Consider the following 23,257-nt stretch of genomic DNA (forward strand, 5'->3'; position numbering starts at 1 on the left):
ACTTATTCCACTCTCCTTTAAACTTGAAATCTAATATATTTGTAAATAAAAAAAATAGGTTGATTTTTAAATGCAGAGTCATTCGCCTGTAATAATAATAATTAAACATTTTTAATATGCATTGTTTACTCGTCACTTTTCATCAGGGTAACGACACAAAGCATAACGAACAGAATAATGATGGCCCTTATGGCTGCAGAGACACACGCCATTAGCTCCAATATTTACATTACAACAGAAAAAAGTGGTTCTAAAGCGTGTTGTTCTCCGTATGTGTGCACGCGCTATTAAACTAATTGATTTTATCACAACAAAACCTCATGCTGCTTTCTGAGAGTTCTCAGCATGACTCGATGATGTACTGACAGCTGAGCTGCGTGCCCTCGGCATTGTTGTCTGCCTAAATACTAGCCCTGCTTGAAAGCCTGGAGGAAAAAGCAGTGAGGGGCAAATGCTCTGCTAAATTTCCTTGTTGTGTAGCTTCAGTTACTGATGTGATATAAACAGTGTGTTGACACATTACTACTCAAGGCCCAGTTTCTGCTGTCAAGTGTCTTTGTCTTGGTAGATTGATCATGTGTACAGTAGTTAGTCAGATTGGCTACAAAGTCCCTGGCATACAACCCTGAACCTGTTTATTTTATTTTATGTTTTTGCAGAGGGACAGTTTCTCAGTATACGGCGAGTACTGCAGTAACCATGAAAAGGCGTTGAGGCTTCTCATGGAGCTGAACAAGATCCCCGACATAAGGACCTTCCTACTGGTAAGACACCAGTGCTCCTCTCCTCTGACTTGTCTTGTCCTTGCACGCTCCTCGAGTCATCAAATCTGCCTTGCTTCTAAAATTTAATTGCCTTCCTTCCCTTTCTCGTTATGTCTCTAACTTCTCTCCTCATAATTATTAATAATAAAAAAATAAAATCTTCCAAAAAAAAGTTTCCATTATTGTATGCCTCATGAGTTTCATGCATCCTTTTTTGGTCCCATAATGCATCCTATTTTCTTGCTGGTATATTTCCCTGCCTTCTTCCGTTGCCCTACATTTCTTTCCTCCCAAGAGCCTCATCTTGCTTATTTCTTCATCATCCGCCTCCTTGTTTTTCTCCTTCATTCATATCACCTCCACTTCCATGTTAACACTTGAGTAAAGGGCAGAAACTGAAATGAGATCAAATGTTTCCTCCTGTGCGGACAGGATGCGACCAGCATCAAGGTCACTTTAATGCATTGTTGGTCTCGTAGTGTTTCCACTGCCAGCTGTTTCCGTGTTTCGACACTCAAACCTTTGGGCCCTGGACAATCAACTTTAGAATGGGGAAAAGGGGGGAAGGCCTTTGAGCTGGGGTCCAGCCACTGAAATCATGTGCAGATCCTGGGCCAGCCAGCTGTGGAGAGTTGGCAGCCTTTCTGGGATTGGCCAAGAGATCTGAAGCCCCACGTTACTGCCTGATGGTGTGCTTCCATGGTTTTATTCTGACCCACAGGAGTGGGAAAAAGTAGGATCGCTGTTGCTGTGCTGCACTGCACCCCCCAACCCCACGCCACTGCCCCCCACATCCTCCTCCTGGCCGTGTCATGCTACAATTGATTGGTTGGGTCTAGCGCCACAATAACGAATCCAAAATAAAATCACTGCACAACATCTGCTTTTGTATTAAAGTGGTTGTCAGACCTGCTTTGTCATCTCAAATTGTCGGATGAGCTCACATGTTTGGTGTAGCAACAACCAGCAAAACAGAAACGACACGGAGTCACTGAGATTTGAACGTGCGTGAGGTACCGGCGTAGAAAATATGGGAAGCTTTTAAAAATATATTTAGAAGAGACTCAAGTTTTGCATCTACATTTGTCAGTTTGTTAGTTTGTTAACTCATTAAATCATTTTCATGGTAATTTAAAGGCAGTATAATATGTATTGCCATTAGCTTTCCCCCCCCAGCTATGTTTAATCCCATTGGATTTTTTTTCTGGATTACACAGTTTCCATCCAAATTTAATCACACAACTGAGGGAGCTTCTGAAATTGTACCCAGAAACTGCAAGTGCTAATTGCATTGGAAGACTACAGAGAAAAGCGAAGTGAAAGCAAGAAGGAGGTCAGAATGAAGAGCAGAGGGAATTCTGGCTTTTAAGCAGGCAGATTACAAATAAGCAAAAGATAAGAGGGAATGAAAGCATGAGAAAGTCTGTATAGGAGCGGCGGTGTGGGCGAGAAGTGGCGAGGGGCAAGTGTTTAACACATTAGGAATTTGTGGAATTCCAAAGTTGCACATTTTCCCATCAAAAATGCTACTGGAAAAAGCCTAACCCTCCGCACAGACTTCTCCTGCTAGAAGGGTATTACGAGGAGATTATTTAGCTCTAAACTGATCTCTTACATTTCTACCCACTGATAAACACTAGTGGTTTATCGGCATGGCTGCTTTTGATCTCTCTTCCCATCCTGACTGGATGCACTCTAGCAAAAAAATATCAAGCATAGAGAAACCATGACTGTAACTGTAACTGCTTTTTTTCCCTTTTACTCTTAAAGAAAACACCTATATTCAGCTGCTTAGGGGGTCTTTTTTTCAAAGCCCAAATATTCTGTGGAATGAGGTGACGTTACAGAGGTTTCAAAGTGATCCTTGGTGAAAAGAGGGGATGTTTTTGAGGGTGTTTCCACTAGTGAAGCAGAAGAAATGTAGCAACATTTCAACCTTGCTTTCCTCTGAGTGAAGCAAAACCAGACGGATGTTTAACTTTGCACAAAACCACCCCCCAAAAAAACAAAACACAAGTTTAAAATAGAAAAAGTAAAGAGAAGCATGTTTTGTTTTTGCTTTACACGCAAGATTTTTCAACTTGATGTTTAGACACATAATCATTTATACAACAATGTGCATTAACATGTATTGTTTTTTTGGTGGGGGAGGTTATTAATAATCTTTATTTCCCTTTCTTCTTAAGCACTGTATGTTGCTCGGAGGGAAGAAAAGCACAGATATTCCCCTGGAGGGCTACCTCCTGACTCCCATTCAGAGGATTTGCAAGTACCCCCTGCTGCTGAAGGTACTGTGCACCTGCTACAATAAGAAATTTGACCCTGACATCAAATAATAATAATCAGAAACAGGTCTGTGATGAGACCGCCGTCTCTTATTTTTAAAACCTCCATCTTCCTCGTCTTAGGAGCTGCTAAAGAGGACTCCTAAGAAGCATGCAGATTATCCGGCGGTGGAGGAGGCTCTGCAGGCCATGAAGGCCGTCTGCTCCAACATCAATGAGACTAAAAGGCAAATGGAGAAACTGGAGGCCCTGGAACAGCTGCAGTCCCACATTGAAGGCTGGGAGGTAAGGAGAGGAGTGAACAACAGTGAGAAGAGTTTTGGTGCTGTGACATTTTAGAGAGTAGAAATTGTAGGAGAGAGCGTAAGTCTTGATGAGTGTAACCTAAAATGCAACGCAACAAAAACAGTTTGACCTGTTTGAGAAAGACCTCAACCTCTGCTATCCTCATCTATCTTAACAGTTAAACTCCGCTGCAGCCAAATCACTGCTTTAAGCACAGGGGCCACAGACAGGGCTTGAGAGCCATGTGAAGGGTCCAGTGAATTTTTCACGCCTCCCTCACCCACCACAACAGAGGCCTTGTCTTAGCGGGCACCACTGGGACAATCCACCCACACAGGGTGCCGAGGGGGATGCCAGAGGGCTTGCTGCCCAATCAGAAGAGACCTAAGCAGCAGGGCTTCAGTCTCACATGTACTGGGATGGTGATGTGGTAGGACTTTTTGGAGGAGAGAAAAGACAAAACTGAGGGATGGAACCAGAGAAGGGGCCCCACTGGGACATCCCACTATCTGCTTGCCAAAACCTGCCATTCCCTCTGAAAGAAGCTGCAGTTTGACTCTGATATGATAGCTGTGTACAGCTATCATATCAGAAAGGAAAACAACAAATGGTTTTTCAGCTTATCAGTTATGTTTTTCACTGTTAAGCTTTAACCACTCTAATGTCCCACGTCCTTTATAGACCTCAGGAAGTGGTGCTGATGTAGTTAGCCAATCAGGATGGCAGAAGATGCTGTGAAATTATTCAGTGAGTTTCGTGAACTCTCAAATGTACAGAAGCAGTTTGCATTAAGGTTTAAAATATTTTAAACGATACAACTTTCAGTTTTGTGCCGTTGGTTAAATGAGTCAGTCAGCTATTGAAACATGCAAGAAACATTTTCACTATTTTTTTACATTATCGATGTAGGATAATGGATAATTTAAATGATTTCTAGTTTAATTCCTAAATATAATAATTGTCCCTTGTGTTAGATTGTTCTGATTTAAATTTTTTCTGTCAAAACAAGGCTACCAAGTAATGGAGTCATGGAAAGGCACTTTACTCTGACCTTGCCCCCTGTAGAGCCTTCAACCTAACAGCATTAGTCTCGCTCTTCTTTCCTCTCTCCAGCCACTCTCAAAGGCTAATCACCTCCAGCCCTAATGGTGGAGGCCGCTGGTTGTAGCAACACATTACTGCTTGGATTCACTACGCACGTGCACGCATGTGTACCCTTTGCATACTGAGTCATGCATCATGTGGCCGTAAACACAGGTCCAGCCTTTCTCTGCACCTATTCCCAGCAAACCCCAGACTGGTGCAGTTTAACTTGAGCGTGAAACATGATCTCCTCCCCCAAGCCCAGTCATAAGAAAAGCTCAAAAAATCATTTTTCTCTCTATGAACTTTGGAGATATGCACATCTATCACAGATATGTAATCATGAGAATCAATTATGAATGCTTAAGAGTTTCCACAAGTCTCTGGTAGACTGGAGTTAGAAACTTCAAAGATGACACTAAAGCCCAGATCTGTTGGCTGACGTGACAGAGGGTGACGGGTATCCTGCAGGCTAAAGGGAGTAAGGTGTCCACACATGGGTGTGTTTAGTTCCAGATGATTTGGAGTGGAATGATCTGTTGAACAATGAGTAATGACTTGTCTTTTAGAGTTATCATTATATTACTTGGTAGCCTTGTTTTGACAGCTTTAGCGAGCTGTGTGTGACCTCAGGCCTTCTCTATAGAACGTTATCCAGGCTAAGTTCAATCATTTAATGTTTCACATTTGGTCATTCGTGTCTTGTGCAGGATGGTTTCTCATGCACGTATAGATTCTGTTTTTTAGCTGAAAATGTGAAAAGAAGGAAAATGATTTTCTAAAAATAAACAAGCCGAGACAATATTAGCAACTGGCCCTCAAGTTCAGCCAATCTGTCAAAATGTTAATTAGACACCATGCTGCGGTCAGTCACAAAGCATTTTATCCAGCAGATCCAGATTAATGTCAACAGCCTCACACACACACACACACACACACACACACACACACATAAGTGTAATCTAAAATCTTGTGTTTAACACACAGATTGCCGGTTCAGTGCATAACGTTTGTGTCACTGTTTTAAGAGAAACAGTCGTTTCAGTCTTAATGCGCTGTGGTCCATTTGATAGCTGACGAGAAACGGCTTTTTATGTAAGAGCTGATCACACCCTGTGAAAGTGGTTGGCGGTAGAGTAACACATTACATCTTATTGTTTAAGTGCATTGTGATGGGCTGGGCTTCTAAATACGGTTTTTAAACCTCGCTCGGCATGATTGCCGTACACAGATTTGTGCCAGATTCCCTGCACAAATTCCCTTCTATCCATATATTATCTACCTATATCTATATAGGTGTGTTTTTATATGTAGGGATGTATTTTTACCTGTTTGTGTGCAAACATTTGCATCCTGAAAGGAGAATAAATGATTAAAATATGTTTTGTTTTAATCTTTTAATCTTGTGTTTCTTCTTCTTCTTCTTCTTCTTCTTCTTCTTCTTCTTTTTCTTCTTCTTCTTCTTCTACTTTTTTCTTCTTTTTTCTTCTTCAGGGAACCAACTTGACAGATATCTGCACAGAGCTCCTGCTTCATGGAAATCTTCTGAAAATTTCAGCAGGCAACATCCAAGAACGTGTCTTCTTCCTGTTTGATAACCTTTTGGTTTACTGCAAAAGGAAGTCCAGGTAAGGGAGGCCTTCTGGGGACGTAACACATTCAAAGCCGTGTGCCAAGAGGAGTGAGAACAAGAAAGCATTCAGACCTTTTTTATTTTTATTAGCAGACCAGCTAAGGAAGCCAGACGTGGAAAATTAGAGCAAATGCCCACATTCTTGCTAATGTAGACGCATCTTTAGCATGCAAGCAAAACAAAAACACCTACGTGTGTCTGCTGGCTCCAATACCTGCAACTTTATGAATATGAATGTCCTCCAGACACACGGCACTGGCATCAGCAGATGTTTTCCCTGCCGACTGTAACCACGGTGTTTGTCCCTTTTCCCAGGGTTTCTGGAAAGAAGTCCACCAAGAGAACCAAGTCTATCAACGGGCCTCTCTATGTGTTCAGGGGCCGAATTAACACAGAGGTGATGGAGGTGGAAAATGTGGAGGATGGAACAGGTTTGTGTTCGCCCAGCAGCGTGACCTTGCGAGACCGTCTATATGCTGTCAATCATTTAAGTCTTCCAGAGTATTTATTGATCCATTTCTCACGAGGTTCTTGTTTTTTATGAGGCAACTCAGTCTCTCTGTCTGTTCCCTTTTTCTTTTCTTTTGTTGTAAAGAATCAAGCCAGTGTAGAAAATTTCATTGTGCAACAACGGTAGAGGTGCTATTTGCATACACTGCTCGCTTTTGATTTCGGGTCTTTGTTCATAAAGCCGTGCCTTTTAAAAACTGTAGATTGGAAATGAATCAGGTACTTTGTTGACAGTTAGGGTGGAGTATCATATGTGTGCGCCTAGTTTCAAACAGGATGTAGCTCACAAACTCATATACCACCTTTTTGATGTCAACAACGCAGGAATAGGTTGAGGTGTCGATAAAAATCTCAAGTGCAAAAACACAATCCTGAGCTAGGTGATAAATTATTGTGCTCTCATTCAGGGTGAGATATCATACCAGAGACGCGCGACTCATCTGCAGCCTTGGAGTGATACGGTCACCCCTGTGCTTTGCTCTTGTGGTTTAGTTGCGAGGCACCATGCTGGGTTGGTACTCGCTGTCCCCTGATGAAGAAACACTCGGTCCTTCCGCTCACGTTTCCTCTTTTTTTTCCCGTCTCTCTCTTCTATGCTGGCAATTTATTTTGCGAGCTCACATGACCTTTTTCTGCATGTTAGCTGTCACATTTAGATAGCTGAGAGGGAAACCACAAAGAAAAACAGGCCTTATTCGTAGAACTTAGGGCTACCTCATTGGAAATGCATACATGTGTGAAGTCTCAGAACACAGATTATCTGATTATCTAATGCTGACAGCTTTGATGGAGTGGAAATAACCAGCATCAAGTGACCTGAAACCTTTAGCCACACAGTTATATAAAGGTGACTTAAATTTGATTCATTTAGGTCATTTGTTGTAAAATTAGGGCAAAAGTCTTCACATTTGCAAAAATTAAGAGATAAAAGAAACGCTTAATTTGCAATCTGTAGCTGTCCCATTAGGTATACTGCATATACTTAAATCATTTTTCCTAGAATCCCTCTTTTCCGTCTAAGTGGCTGAAAAGGGTCTCGGCACAGTATGGGAGTGTGTTTCAACACCCGAACTCCCATGGAACAGCAGGCTCTGCTCCCTGTGATCTGTAGTATCTGATCTATTTTTATGACCTTTGAGCGCGAAGCTAATGCACTCCATTACCAGCGGCCATTCATTATTCAGTAGCTGTTCACCTGCAGCTAAATGGATGATAAAATTAGAAAGGGGTACGAGGAGCGATTTTTGTCGAGTCGGTGAAAAAACGGTCCTTTCACTACTCTTAGTGTGCATCCTGTGTCATCTTAATTGGCTTGTAAATCATCCCGTGAGGTTGTAAATCCTCTGTAAAGATAGCTTTAATGCTAACTTTACACATGTGACTTGATTGCAGTAACTACTTTCTTTACTTACCTTTGAGGTTCATGTTACAGGTAAACATTTGAATTGTTTTTGAGCCTTAAAAAAACTGCAAGGTCACCTTAGCCTAACAGTGTCTTTGAGTCTTTTGTTTTTCTTTTTTTCTAAGTCTTCCATCTTTTTGCTTCCCAGCGGACTATCACAGCAACAACTACACAGTGACCAATGGCTGGAAGATCCACAACACAGCAAAAAACAAGTGGTTTGTCTGCATGGCCAAAAACGCCGAGGACAAGCAGAAGTGGCTGGATGCCATCTTGAGGGAACGGGAGCAAAGAGAGAGTAAGTGGCATTTTTCTAAAAGGCCATTTCTACTGTGTAGTTTGTGGGGCAGATGGCGACAAACCAGAATCCTTTTATTTTGTAATCGTGCTTTTGCAAGAAAGTCTGCGTATGAGAGCGACTCTGTTTTCCCTTTGTTGGCGTTTTTGTATGTATTGCCTGCTGCTCTCAGTCACAAAGTCTTGCTGAAAGTCTTGCTTTTCTTGATCTGCAAGATTCTGTTTTAATCGTAATCTTTCATGCCGCATTCTTTACTTTCTTTCCAAGAATAGATGTAAATCGGAAATACACAGGTGGAGTTAATGTTACTTAATACATTCCACTATGCGGGATCAAAGATTCAGCTTGTCCAGTACCACGACTGTTTTTAGTGGAATGCAGTTATCACTTTTGTTAGACACGTGCTTTTCCTGCCTTTTTTCTGAATGTTCTAGGAATCGTTTGTCAGTTCAATAGCATGCCCGATACTTTGAAGTCTCTTTGTGGGAGCTTGTTTTGGCTTTTGCTTTTCCTGATTTTTAGCTGTAACCATCCTGTTTGGCAGCTTCTGCTGCTGGCTGGTAAGCTGCCCTACATGACGGCGTCACTCTATATGCCCAAACTATCAAAGCACCTCAGCTGGCACCCACTAATGACTGTGGATGTGCTTCTGACCTGGATACGATGTTCACATCCCGCAGCCATGTCCCACCTTGAATGAGCTGCCTGCCTTTGTTTGTAAAACAGAGGCTTAGGTGACATGACATTTGGGAGGTTACCTGGTTGACCCTTGTGGTAGAAGCTGCGAGAGGAAGAAAGAAAAATTAGTGACAGTGGCACAAAAACATCTTCATTGACAAAGAGGATAAAAAAGGCATCCTGGTCAAATGCTTAAAATAGAAAAGCTTTCACTTTTCAAAGAAAGTGAAACAGTTCTGTGAAACAAGTGTGTTTTAATGAATCTGCATCTATTTTTACTGTAATAAAACTTTTGATATGCATTTTTGGCACCCCTTGAAGTGTCACGAGGAAGTGATTGTGGCACATATTTGCATTAATGTGCAGAGAGTCAAATGCACTTAGTGTTCATTCATTAATAGAAAATAGAAACCCCAGCACCACTTCCACTCATTTTGTAATTAGCAATGAAAAGCGATCATCTTGTTTCCTTTCAACTTCTGACTCTTTTGCCTCCAAATGTGTCCCCACCTGTTCAGCACCAGCCATCTGTCTTTGTTATGTTCGCCGAGTTAGACGGTGTAAAAGACTTTGACTGGTTTTGCTGGGGCACAAAACGGGCCACCTGATAACGTTGATGGCTAAAACCCAAAAGCAATCGGACAATGATTTGGCTGAATCCAAATGAATGAAGATTTAGCTGTGTCTGCTGTTTAATGGAGGACAATTACTCGATTTAACCTTAGTCGTTTTTTAAAATTACATCTGCAATTTCGGACCCCATTGAAGGATTTGGAGCCGAGTTTGACGTTATCGGCATCTGATTCTGTGATGAAAGGGTTTCAGAAAAGGGACGAGTATGAAGGAGTGTGCTGCAGCCTGTGGTGTTGAGTTTCAACCCAGCGGAAATCGACCTGAGGCTAACAGATGCCAGATCAGTCACAGTTCCCAATTTTCCCTACTCTCTCCCCTTCTGTTACCCTCACTGCCGTACACTCTGCTTTCACTGTGCTTACCTTTCTTCCAAGCTCTTTACCCGTCTAGACAGCAGCATGTTTTACTGTAATAAATCCTGGCAGCGAACCTTTTCACATCTCTCCCTGCATGCATTATTAGTTTTCTTGACATGGGTTACTTGTTGTAGCTTTTTTTTCTCCTTTTTTGCTCCAGTCCTTTACCGTGTTAGACATATGTCTCCCTTTAAAGCCCCCCAACCCCCCAAAAGGACTTTCATTGTTCAACAACTGCCAGCTGGAAGCGGTGTTCTCGTATCAGTGTTTTTGTAGAAGTTTAAGAAAAAACGGACGTCGGATACCGTGATAGGGTTTTATCTCGTGCCATTGAGCATGGGAAGATGAGGAGTAGTACAAGACAAGCTCTGACAGCTGGAGCAGAAGCTGGGGGGGGGGGCGTCTCCGCTGGACAGGTCCCGTCTGTTGTTCAATGACACTCATTGTTTAAGTCTACTCCAGCTGCTGCCAAATGTAATATAACTCCACCTCCATCACAGCCAGTGGAGATCTCTGAAGAATCAAAGGAGAAAATTGGATTCTAGAATAAGCCGTGCAACTTTTCGCATTGTTCGCCCCACCTCCCCTCTTTTCGGTGGGTCACAATCCTACACCATCACTCAAGTTCCTGCCTTTTTAAATGTTTTTACTTGAATAATGCATTTTAAAGGGTATACGTTTTCAGCATAATTGCATAGTTTATCCCGAACACCACAGACATCTATAAAGTATTAATAATGCTGAAAATATATAATATAAAAAATACTTGGGCACAAGGCATAAAAAAAACGGAAAAACAAAAGTGAGGTCAGAGGTCGAATGTAACACGATATTTTGAATCCCCACATACCAGTATCATTTCCTAAATGTTGTCAGTATAAACAAAGTTAGTGATATTTTAAGCACAGTTTTAAAGAAAGGACATTTTATGAAAGTGTGACCTCATTAGACCTTGAAAACAAGTAAAAAGTAACACGAAAAAAAGAATCACTCCCTATATGACTACATGTTGTCAATGCAAATAATTGCAGTCAGAAAATGCATAGTTTTATATCTATATAGCATTATTAGCACATTAGCAGATCAAACTATTGACCTTGAAGAAGAGGTGAGGTCTCAAATGTGACACATATTTTAAACATCTATATGGTACTTTCTATATGTTGATAATACACACGACACAGGTGAGAATCATAGTTTTTAAGTTATAAGACTTTTAAAGGGCAATTTTCGACCAATAAATCATTAAGTTGACCTTGAAGACCTTGATGGGTGTGAGCTAAATTTGAACGGATTGTAAACATGACCCCGCTCTAACCCTTACAAAGTTTGATCTGAATTCATTTTGATGAATGACACACAACGCAAACATAACCCTCTTGGCTGAGGTAATAAAATGAATTCTTTGAGAGAATTAGCAGAAAAAATTAATTGCTAATACACTTGGTAATATTTTAGTACAAAAGCCGCTGTAAAACGTTTTAAAATAGCAAAAGATATAGGAAAAAGGTAAAATGTTGATCAATGCATTTTACCCAGTGAACTGTAGTGGTGCCCCATGTGTGTCGCTTTTGAAATATAGCACTTTGCAGTTGAGTTTGGGAGCCTGATGCGCCTCTCCGTAGAGTCCAGCAGATTAGGGAGTCACAGTTGGAGCAGAGTCGAGTTGCTTGAGTCCAAAAGTCTCACTTTGCAGTCCAGAAGTTCATCAAAGCCTTGAACAACTTTAAGCAGCACAAACGGTATACTCACTGAAGACTGGAGAGGCAGGCCTAACAATGCTTTATTCCGCTTTATAATAAAGGAATAATGTTTAACAAACAGACACAGGAACGAGATCAAGATCACGCTGACCTCTTGAACTTGACTTACTCTAAAACAGCTCGTCTAGGGGAGATTAACATCTGGGTTTGTGGCAGACCCAAGCCGGCATGGCTTCATTCCATCTATACAACAACAGACTGCAAACACGCAGTCCAGGCTAGCAGCACCGTGACGTGTTTTTGCCTCTTTGCTTTTATGTAGATAGCCGTGCAGTGCAAGTCTGTTCTGTAGTGGTTCGGCTATATTTTTCTTGGCTGAAATCTTGTTTGTTCATTGATTTCTCTTCCCACATTTTTTCTTACTCTGTCGAAGGTCCTTGTATTAAATACAGTGAATCCTCGCAGCTCTAACTTGCTTCATGTTTGTTTTTTGTTGTGTTTAGGTCTCAAACTGGGAATGGAGCGGGATGCCTATGTGATGATTGCAGAAAAGGGCGAGAAGCTCTACCACATGATGATGACCAAGAGTCGACACCTGATTAAGGACAGGAGAAAGAAGCTCAGCATTGTGCCCAAGTGCTTCATGGGAAAGTGAGTTTCTTGGCTTCCTGAGTATGGGGGTCTCTGTAGGTTTCAAGAATGTGACTGCAGTGCCATGCTGTTCACATGAGGGTCTTTACAAATTGTTCTTACGTAAGATCAGCAGGCTTTCAAAGGCGCTGGTATCCAGTCTCCCAAAGTCCTGGCAAAATGCCTAAACTGCTTTATCCCTGCATCCCCTTGACTGTAATGAGCCCCCCTCACAGTCTGCTCTCATGGGTTATAGAAAGGGCCACGTTGCTGCCTACCCCCCCACCCCCCCCCACCCCCCCCCCCCACGCCATATCATTGAGCACACACTGACACAGTGACTTTCATTAGCAGAGGGCCTTTTGCTGCTTCAACAGGCCATTCCACTTTATGTCCCCTTGATGTCTCCGTGCAGTGAGAAGAAAATGAGAGACTTGCTTCTACTTCCCTCGTTTCCCCTGCATGCACATCAGTTTTTGTGAGATCCTGAGCAGCAATTAAAATTCTTTCTGGCACCATCTCGGGGAAACAAAACATAAAAACTAGGCAACGCTTACGATGGAGACTGATGGCCGCTCTTGTAAAGAGAAATCAGGGAGCAAGCATTAACGTCTGCAACACTGCCAAAGCGGCCACTCAGTATATCAGAGATTATAAAATGCGTACCTCACGCAAAAGTGTTTTTAAAAATGTATTTTTTATGCATGAGTAAATGCAGTGGACGATAACAGAGGAATCACACCAGCGATGGTGCCCAGAAGTGAATTCATAAGACTTTAAAAATATGCAGTGGTGTTTATTAGAGTCAAGTTAACTCTTCCATGTTTTCAAATCAGTCTCTGTTTCTGCTGGGAATTATAGTTTGCCATACTATGTGCCCGTATCAGTGCAAGTGTGTGTGTGTGTGTGTGTGTGTGTGTGTGTGTGTGTGTGTGTGTGTGTGTGTGTGTGTGTGTGTGTGTGTGTGTGTGTGTGTGTGTGTGTGTGTGTGTAAGCTTTCATAGTCAGAGCATATTCCCTTTTTATCATCTTCTCTGGAAGGCAATGATTCATCACCAAATACTTTCAGTTCAGGTCACTATCAGAACACTAGCTTTCGATCGTTTTCCAATTTGAGTGTTTCTGCTTTTGCCCGCCCACCTAAAATACATTTTTTAATTTCTCTCTCATCTCTTTACACTCACTAAGTTATATCATTCTGCCATCTCCCCATTTCCTCACTTTATCACTCGTTCATTTCCTGCCAGTAAGTGCAACCACGCGATCTGATATCGTCGTGTTGGTGTTGTTCCCAGATCATCATCGTAAATGTTGTTCCAGGATCAACATTGCAAGTGACCAATCAGAATGTTGTGATGTCATAGTTTTGCGACTTTGGGAAAAACCGCCGTAAAACAAAAAACTGTACTTAAGCTGCGAGAAACCGCTTCTGTCCGCCGATCAACGGACCCTGTCCATGACCTTAACCCTTTAATAAACGGTAAGCAGAACTGATATTGTCCTTGCAACATTGGAATTTTATAAATGCACAATGGCTTGGCGCGCAAAAGAATAACGTCAGAACAATGTGATTGGTCACTTGCAATGTTGATCCTGGAACAACATTTTCATGATGATCTGGGAACCAACACCAACACGACGATATCAGATCATCTTTGCATTTGTTTTTTTGATGAAATTAGCAACGGTCATAGATTTAGTGCTTATTGCATTAAACGGAGATGCTGACACTGGTTTGATAGGACTCTGTTGTGTTGATAGCCTAAATCCATCAAGTCACTGTTGTGGAAAATTGCCGGTGTTAACACATTTTTTTTCCCTTACCAGCTTAATTTTGGTTGTGCCCATCTTTCCATTATAAGACCTCTGGCTAGGAAGAGCACCTCAAGTGTTCATCTCCATTCAAATCTGCTTCTGCTCCACTAGTCTTTGTGCAAGGGCATGGTTAAAGGGGGTTAGGATGGCACCACTGGCTATATGTAAAGTTTTAGCCATTGTGCTGTTTTGAAACCAGCAAAACAATTTACTAAATTATGCGGAAGACATGTCTTATATACTGCCTTATTGACTCTGATGAAACCGTAATTTTCAGTCCTAATGGGCGACACATGGACACATTGCCTCACAGCAAGAAGGTCCGGGGTTTGAATCCACCATCTGGCTAGAGCCTTTCTATGTGGTTTGCATGGTCTCCCCGTGTTTATATGGGTTCTGTCCGGGTACTGTGGATTCTTCACACAGTCCAAAGACATGCAGTTAGTGGGGTTAGGTTAATTGGCAATTCTAATTGCCCATAGGTGTGAATGGTCGTCTGTCTCTTTTTGTTAGCCCTGCGACACACTGCTGAACTGTCCAGGTGTACCCTACTTCTCCCCCTATCGTAGCTGGTATTGGCCCCGCTCCTCTGTCACTCTGAAAATGATGATGAAATGATGAAAATGAAGTGGAAGGTAATGAATGGATGGGCATTGTAATAATGATCAGATTTGAAATTAGCAGTTGAGATCATATAAATATAACAATTTACTGAGTTTATAGATTAAGTAAACAAGACGGTTCCTTTTCCATAGACTTTTATTCAATAAGACTTCTTTTTGCATGTTTGGAAGTTGTAGGCACTCAAAAATCAGACCACGCTCAGATTCAGTGAGCTTTTTAAAACGACTCTTTAAAAAAATAAGTGTTGGTGAAGACAGACCGCATCAGTAGGTGCTTGATTAAACGCATCTGTGGATGAAACTGAAAACACCCAAATTTAAGTTTAAAGAGATTCGGCCAAACGGGGTTAACAAGGTTGTCCAATGTATTGTTGTAACCATAACTATATGATTTTGAAACAATATTTATTGATAGAAGTTTTTCTAATAGTAGCCCCATAACAATACTGTAATGGACATTTATGTGGTAAAATATATTTTCAGGCTCTGGTGCAGTATACTTTATATTATACACTATGTACTACTGCAATGCACAAAAACACAGAAAATCCAGCTGTCTTTTTATGTCTTTCTATTTATGTCTCGTAGAATTTACAGGCTTTTATGGTTCTTTGCCTGTGCTTCTGTTGGGTGTAAAACTAACCTGTGTGTCATTTTCACAATGCATGTTAACTCTAGGCAAGATTTAATTAAGCATGTGGCGTCATAAAAGCCACAAAATTTGAAACTCAAGTAAAACCCTTAGGTTCTGACCCACAGTGTCATGCAAATGGAATAGATTATGAATGATGTTTTCAGGAAAAAAGTCTCAAACAAAACAAAACACAAAAGTTTGGAAAATTGCATTTTTTAAAATCTTGATGAGGTTTTGTTAATAAAATTTTGTTAGTTTTGTTAGTAAAATTTTTGTTAGTAAAAAGTAAAATCTGTTGGTTTCTTAAATTTTACTGTATTACTCTGTATATCTATATATTAGTATAAAGTACATATTCTCTACATGGAGTTTGAGCGCAGAGAGGGGCTCACTTTTATATCTGTTGCTAACTAATAACTCAGATAAATGGTTTCTGCTCAACAAATCATCTGTTGATATTCCCACAACTCCATTACTGTCTTTCATCTAACCCAATGAGGCTCTCTCTTTTGCATTTCTGCTCATTGTGTTCATTCCCATAACAGCTCTGTGTCCCAAAATTAACCTGACTCTTACATAACACCCACACCTAGTGTCCCCTGTCATTGTCACTTAACAGCCAAAGAACATAAATGGAGACAATGAACATCCATCCATCCATTCGCTTCCGCTTATCCTTTTCAGGGTCGCGGGGGGCGCTGGAGCCTATCCCAGCTGTCATAGGGCGAGAGGCGGGGTACACCCTGGACAGGTCGCCAGTCTGTCGCAGGGCCAACACACAGGGACAGACAACCATTCGCGCTCACATTCACTCGCACATTCACACCTAATGGCAATTTGGATTTTCCAATTAACCTATCCCCACAAGCTGCATGTCTTTGGACGGTGGGAGGAAGCCGGAGTACCCGGAGAGAACCCACGCAAACACGGGGAGAACATGCAAACTCCACACAGAATGACCCCGGCCTGATGGTGGAATTGAACTCAGGACCTTCTTGCTGTGCGGCAACAGTGCTAACCACCGTGCCACCGTGCTGCCAATGAACACACACTCACAAATATTACAATCATGAAATCATGTTTTATTCTCAGTTTGAGGGAGAAAAGGAAACTTGGGACTTGCTCATGCACATATACAGCTCTACATGTTAGAGCACTCACTTGGCATGCTCTTTTCTCTTCAAAGATTTCTATATAATCATGCATACAATGTGAGCATATGGTTATGTGTTGACTTCATACATACACATGCACACATTATGTGCTTGACATTTACACATTCTTCTCATACACTAGGCTAATAAATCTATTGCATGACTGCCTGGAAGCAAATCCACACATAAGGACAGATTTCTCACATACAGCTTTCAGAATTATTACCATGCTGGCGTGCTCAATACCAGAATTAATGAACATGCACGCACACAAACATGCACCAGCTCTCTCCAGTTCACGGTTCGTCATTATCTGGGCAAGCGATTTCACTCAGCAGCATGAAAGGCAAAGAAGGGGAGAATGTAATTTTCTCCTTCAAACATTTGTTCTGCGCACACTGGGTGTGAAGACAAGTGAGCAGAGCTTAGAAGTGCTTACATTTGAATGGTTAATGCTTGTATTCAAGCAGCTGTGAGGGATATCTGGAGGAAAGGATAAACTATTCATTTTTGTGGAATCTGTGCCATTTATAACTTTGCTCTAGTTTAAAGGACCCCCCCCCCCCCAAACAAAAACCAACAAAAAAAACCCAAAACAAACTGCAATACATTTTATCCTTAAAAATCCTTACCATAGTATGAACATACTAGATTGCATAAGAGTGCCATATGACAGTGAAGCTGTTATGTAGCTAGGATATATTTCGCTAGCTGTATGGTGTGAGCATACTAGAAAAAAAGATGGCTCTGGTATAAGACACATGGCCTAACAACAATACTTATATCAGTGGAATAGAGTGCAGAAAAACAAACATTATAAACTGCTTTTCTTGCAGTTAAATAGGGTTTAAAAAATTATATAAAGGTAGAACGCTGTGTTAGCTCTGCTAACTAGCAATGATTAGCACGTACATTAGCCACATTTAGCAGTTAGAGCCACAATCTGCAATATAAGGCAGTGCTCGCTTACATACAGACACAATATTAGTTTGAAAAATCACTTCCTCAGACGCGACCTAACCTCTTTGTAGGATTTGACATGACTAATGATGTCAGTAACTAAACTTCAGGTTGTTGCATTAACTCAGTATTGATCTGTGTAGTCATTCAATAGCGCTCCGTACATTTATATTCAAAATAAATTTTATCAAACCAAAAATGCCACTTTTCACTGCAGACCGGACTATAATGAAATCTGCCTTTTAAGTTAAATATATAAAAGTTTTGGCACCATTATGACCAAATCAGCCAATGCTTTTCAGAGTTTCTTAACTGACATGGTTGTTTAAGTACTTTAGCTATGAAGAGCAGTCATAGATGAGCCATAAACATTGCTACTTTAGAGAAATACCTATATCTCTCCATTTTTGTCTTGTGTCCTCAGTGAATTCGTGTCATGGCTCATAGAGAGCGGAGAGATCAGTAAACCTGAAGAAGGAGTCAACCTGGGACAAGCCTTACTTGAAAATGGCATCATCCATCATGGTGAGATAAATTAATGTAGTTATTTCTCCAACTCCCCACTCTTTACTCCTGTCACCTTCTAATCCTCTATAACGTTTGCATTTTAGAGCTCTGTAGCGCTCCTCGTCATTTTTTCCCCTGTTTGGTCCTACTCTGTCTTCAGGCCTGCGCCTAATGGCTCCTTTTCTCTGATTCTCATTCTCCTTCTGTAATTGGTTGACACATTCATATAACTCACAAATCCTCTGTGTTTTATGGTTGTCTCACAACGATCTGAAATTATTGTCTGGTATTGTCTCTTGCCCGAGGGACAGTCATAGGTTTACTTACATGAATTATACATTTAGAAATGAAACAAAATACTCACACTCACTTGGACAGACACTATTATAGAGAGTGTGTATGAACACAACTGCTGCTGTTGCTGACGGGGCTCTTGTACGTAAGTGCAGGCCACTGTCAGTATTTCTACATGTCATACTCTCAGGAGAAATCTGCTGAGACCTAGTGTTCATATTCTTTAATACCTGTGGAAAATCCCAAGAAATCCTCCCTCACATTTACCATACAACCATAGCGGGACACAATGATGACATGCTGGGCTCTGTGGAACAGCTGTGAGGCTTTGTGGGTAAATTGAAGAGGTTTGAGCCCTGTAGGCAAAATGTAGGTGTCACAGTTATTCAGTGAAAAGAAATCAGAGAGAGAGGTAATGTAACAGATTGGGAGACCCACAGGAGTAAAAGTAAATCCATGTATTTTACAGTTCTTATCCAATTAGATGTACATGGTTGGTTTGAGGCACTTCCATCCTCCAGTTTACACCTGAATTTGAGCAATTTTGAGATCTTCTTTTTCCCTCCACAATAATTCAGCCATCATTTTATGTACTTTGAATCCCACAGCACTTTACAATGACTGATTTGGTGGTGCATTCCTTTGGTTTTATGAGGGTATTTTAAGTCTAGACTGAGAAAACCAGCAGCTTGTTTGATTCAATGCCAGCTTGTTGTGGTGGAACCAAACTGCCTCTCATTGGCAGATTTCACGGTTAGCTTTGTGACTCTTCAGCCTATTATGTGTGAATACAGCAATATTAAGCACTGGCATTGTATTAGATATGTCATCCAGTTACAGTTGACAATCAGTAGCATATATGTCCATAACCTTAAGTCCATTTTTCAGGAGTAGATATTCGCAAAGGGAATATGTAAAGCAGAGAGTTTTTTTGGCTTTGATGTTCCACATTTCACAAAAGACACCTATGTTACAAACTCTAAATCAGCTGATATTCAGCCTGGAGCAGAGCTGAGGTGACGGTTCCTTCTTTTGCTCTTGTTTTAGTGTCAGACAAACACCAGTTCAAGAATGAACAGGTGATGTACCGTTTTCGTTATGACGATGGAACCTACAAGGCCCGCAGTGAGATGGAGGACATCATGTCGAAGGTAACGAGAGTTCTGCTTCTGGATCTTTTCATTGGTGCGACAGAACAAAGAGCAACAGGATAACAACAGTTGTAACGAATGAGCTGTAAATGTTTGCATTGGCTTTATATTAACTTTGAGGTAAAATAAGAATTCATTGGCTTGTTTAAAGGGTCTGCCTCTGCAGATTTCTTCACTTTCATACCAACAGCACAGCAAAAGTCAGCTAACATTTCTTTCCTCACATGCTTTTGCATGTTTTCATGGGTTCTCCTTCTCTATTTTAGCTTCCTCCCACAGTCCAAAAACATGCAAGGGTTAGGTTAATTGGTCGTCCTGAATTGGCAGTAGGTCTGAATGTGAGCAAGAAACGTTGTATGTTTCTGTGTGTCGCCTCTGTGACACACAGGCGACCTGTTCAGGGCGTTCCTTGCTTCTTGTGACCCTGAACTGGATAAGCAAAAGAAGACGGATGGACGGATTGATAAAAACTCTAAATGATTCTTGCACTGTCATGCTAAAGCTTAAAAAAATACAATTCAGACCCAATATCTTCTTCCAGAAATTGAGAAAAAAATCAGCTTTTATTTTCTTTCTGCCGCTTTCATCTACTATCATTACAGCTTGATCCTCTCATCACATGTGGATGGATCCTGCCGTATGATGCAGTTGGCTGTTGTTCCATTAAAAAATATATTGTTCCTCCAAAACTGTCCACCTTTGACAAACTCTCCATTTGTTCTCAGTCCTGACTGTTGTCAGGGTTTGATATAAAAAAAACAAACATTTTTTTGTCCTTAATTCATAGCCTTAGGGTAGCTCTTTTCAGTTGTTCTGAAGCCATGTTCATACCTGTTTACCCAAGGTGTGTATGATCTATGAGTCAGCAGCTCCATTTTTCTATCGTTACAGGGCGTCAGGCTTTACTGCCGGCTTCACAGCCTCCACACACCTATCATCAAGTAAGTACCTGCCCTTCTCCCTCTTTTCTTTCTCCTTCTTCATTCTTTATTCTCCGCTCTTAACATCCCTGCTCTCCAGGTGCAAACATGCATATTCATGAAGGGTTCACATTCGCCCCGAGTCACCCTTTCTGTGATGACTGAACAAATGGTATCCCTGCCAGGAATGACAACCCTCAAACCCTTTTCCCTTCCAAACTAGAGAAAACCGAGCCAGCCGTGAGCTGCTGTAGGTTTATGCTTTCAGGATTCAGTTTTTCATGGCTGGAGGCTTATATAAGCATGCTCTTAGAGGATTAAGGAGAGCCACTTACTGTGAGCATTTGTCTCTTTATCTTTACAGTATTGAGCGTTACCGGGATATATATTAGTGAATAATTAGACTTATATATTCAAATGATGGTGAACTCTCTATTTCATACACAAATGCTCACACAGTCACTTTACTGCTGAGTGCACCTACTGAGAAAATTAATTACTACAGTGTGTAGTATATACATACAGATAAACACACACTTTGTTAGCCTCACTATATGTTAATGTACATATGTAGCTAAACTAGGGTCGTTTAAATTATGGTTTACCTACTAATTACATACTAATCCTAAAATAATCCCATAAGGTGGCATAGAGTTATCTCACTTTACAAAAATCTAAATTTAAACAGAAACAGGAACCATGGGAAACTCACAATGTTCCTGTGTGATAAGCCCTCAAGGACACACACTGTACACACATTCTCTCTCTGCTCCTGTCCTTTCATACTATTCCCTGCTCATCTTTCTATCTTTCCCTCATTCACTCACCCACTGATTGAAGTGGCCGGGGTTGCCATTGGTGCAAACAAAGAGCCTTTGGTCTGGGGACAAATCCTATTAACATACAAAGGCAATCCTTCTGCCTGCCAGGCACTTATTATGTAAGATGGCCTTGCTTTTATTTATTTATTTATTTGTTTTTAATTGTAAGCAGACGCCATTAATTAAAATGTCTGAGTGATGGATGTGTTGTATTTATGAATAATAAATAATCATAAAACCGTGCTACTGTTTTATTAAACTTTGTCTGGTGACAGAGCCTCCAATGATTTCCTAATGATAGAATGCCTCGGAAAAAAACAACTACATGATAAAATGCACATAAAACTAATAGAATTAACATCGATGATGTCATGGGTATACTATGTTGTTGAAACAGAAAGTCGCTGATCATAAAACGATACTGGGAAGTTATCCACTTTGTTTCAAAAGTTTCACTGCGTTGTCAGCAGTGTCATTTGTGCCCACATCATCATTTAATATATACGGCGCTTGTTTATTCTGAATATAGTATACTGAGTATGGCTGTTAGTGGCATATGTATCACAGTCTATTTCTGTGATACAACTCGCAGAACCAAGAAATTGCACGTCGAAAAACACATCCTCTGTAGCATTTCCTGTTTTACTTGTCGAGCAGGCTGGTGCATTGTGGCTGAGCGAGCTGTGGTTGTTCCCAAATCGTAAGCTTACAGAGTGAGAAGTTAAAGGGACAGCAAGTGCACGGTGCTCATCTCGCGGTCTGTACTGTGAAACCAGGGACTGATCAGCTTGTCGTCAAAAAAAGGAAGGACAAAAGATGAATTCCCAAGTTAATGACCGGATCTCATGCGGATGACTTCAGCATAACTGACCACTAGCTGAGTTCAGCATAAGCTAAGCGATGCATCTGAATAGTAACACCAAACATCAATGAGATAGCATGCACAGCAAGGTGTTAAAGCAGCTAACCACAAAGAGGTTTTGCTACACTTGTAACTGTTTCTTTTTGTTTGTTTTTTATTGAAGTTTGCACTGAACAATAAAGCTGATCTAATTCAATCTTTTGTTGCTCCTTATAGGGACAGAGACCACCATCTGAAAACCTTTAAATCAGTAGTGCCTGCTAGCAAACTGGTGGACTGGCTACTCTCACAGGTAAGATAAGAAAATATTACACCGATGTACGCTCACGTGAATCCACTGAAGCCACCAAGGGTGCATTCAGTAATGATGTGTCTTATTACTGTAAATGGATGAATTGCTGCAGTGCATTGTGGTTGTTGTGTAAAACAACCACAATGCATTGAAATTGAACAATGAAACAAAACTAGTGGCTCAAAAATGTATTAATTTTAGGGTTGCATTTGGGTAAAAGGTGGATTTTCACTTTTTAGACTTTTGTGACTGTCACATAAACATGTACTGTCAATGCTACCATCCTGAGTTTCCTCCAAAATGTAAATGTGCACCCTTGTCTCAGTCCAGACCTTCAGGATGATGTAGCATGCGTTTTCTAGCTAAAAGCACTTTTTAGTGAAACATTAGAATTCAGGAATTTAGAGTTATCATTATAATTTTGAAAAAGTTGCCTTTTATTATAGGTATGGTTAGAATGCAGTTTTAACATTTTCTACTGTCTTTACTGAAACTGAGGGACAAGTAACCCAGTAGTGTCCTAATCTCTCCCTCTCACTTGTTCTTAGACACATAGATATTAACCTGTGCTGATTAAATTGTACAGTTTTTAATGTCACAAAGTGAAGCAGCATGCTGCATATGAGCAGGTGTAAACAGGCATTGTGAATGACCCTGTGTGCGTCCTTGACTTGGTTTCCCAGGGAGACTGCTCGTCCCGAGAGGATGCCGTGACGCTGGGAGTGGGGCTCTGTAACAGCGGCTTCATGCACCATGGTCAGTTAAACTCACTCTCAAGCACTTTTGACAGATTCTAATCATTCATATTGTTTCGATTCCCCACAGCTTTGGCTTAAATTTGAATAGTGTTGTGTTTGTGGCACTTTCTCTTCAGTTCTTATTCTCTCCCCGGTCTTTCTGTGCTTTTCGATTACATCATCTTTCCCCTTCTGTCAACCCCACAAAAATGTTGTATTGGCCACTC

At 41.0% G+C, this 23,257-nt stretch overlaps 1 protein-coding gene across 3 annotated transcripts in view; it reads left to right on the forward strand.

Annotated features, from left to right (window-relative positions):
* Positions 1 to 23,257, forward strand: part of prex1 (phosphatidylinositol-3,4,5-trisphosphate-dependent Rac exchange factor 1) — an 80,410-nt gene that overhangs the window by 23,454 nt on the left and 33,699 nt on the right. For all 3 annotated transcript variants that reach the window (XM_085144734.1, XM_085144736.1, XM_085144735.1), the window contains exons 4-15: positions 660 to 764; positions 2,951 to 3,052; positions 3,173 to 3,334; positions 5,912 to 6,045; positions 6,366 to 6,481; positions 8,111 to 8,260; positions 12,134 to 12,281; positions 17,871 to 17,971; positions 19,295 to 19,398; positions 20,290 to 20,339; positions 22,218 to 22,293; positions 22,977 to 23,049. In XM_085144734.1, coding sequence (XP_085000860.1) covers positions 660 to 764; positions 2,951 to 3,052; positions 3,173 to 3,334; positions 5,912 to 6,045; positions 6,366 to 6,481; positions 8,111 to 8,260; positions 12,134 to 12,281; positions 17,871 to 17,971; positions 19,295 to 19,398; positions 20,290 to 20,339; positions 22,218 to 22,293; positions 22,977 to 23,049 — 1,321 coding nt within the window. The remainder of the gene's footprint in view (positions 1 to 659; positions 765 to 2,950; positions 3,053 to 3,172; positions 3,335 to 5,911; positions 6,046 to 6,365; positions 6,482 to 8,110; positions 8,261 to 12,133; positions 12,282 to 17,870; positions 17,972 to 19,294; positions 19,399 to 20,289; positions 20,340 to 22,217; positions 22,294 to 22,976; positions 23,050 to 23,257) is intronic.

This window comes from Neolamprologus multifasciatus, chromosome 20 (genome assembly GCF_963576455.1).
Source record: "Neolamprologus multifasciatus chromosome 20, fNeoMul1.2, whole genome shotgun sequence".
Classification (NCBI taxonomy): Eukaryota; Metazoa; Chordata; class Actinopteri; order Cichliformes; family Cichlidae; genus Neolamprologus; species Neolamprologus multifasciatus.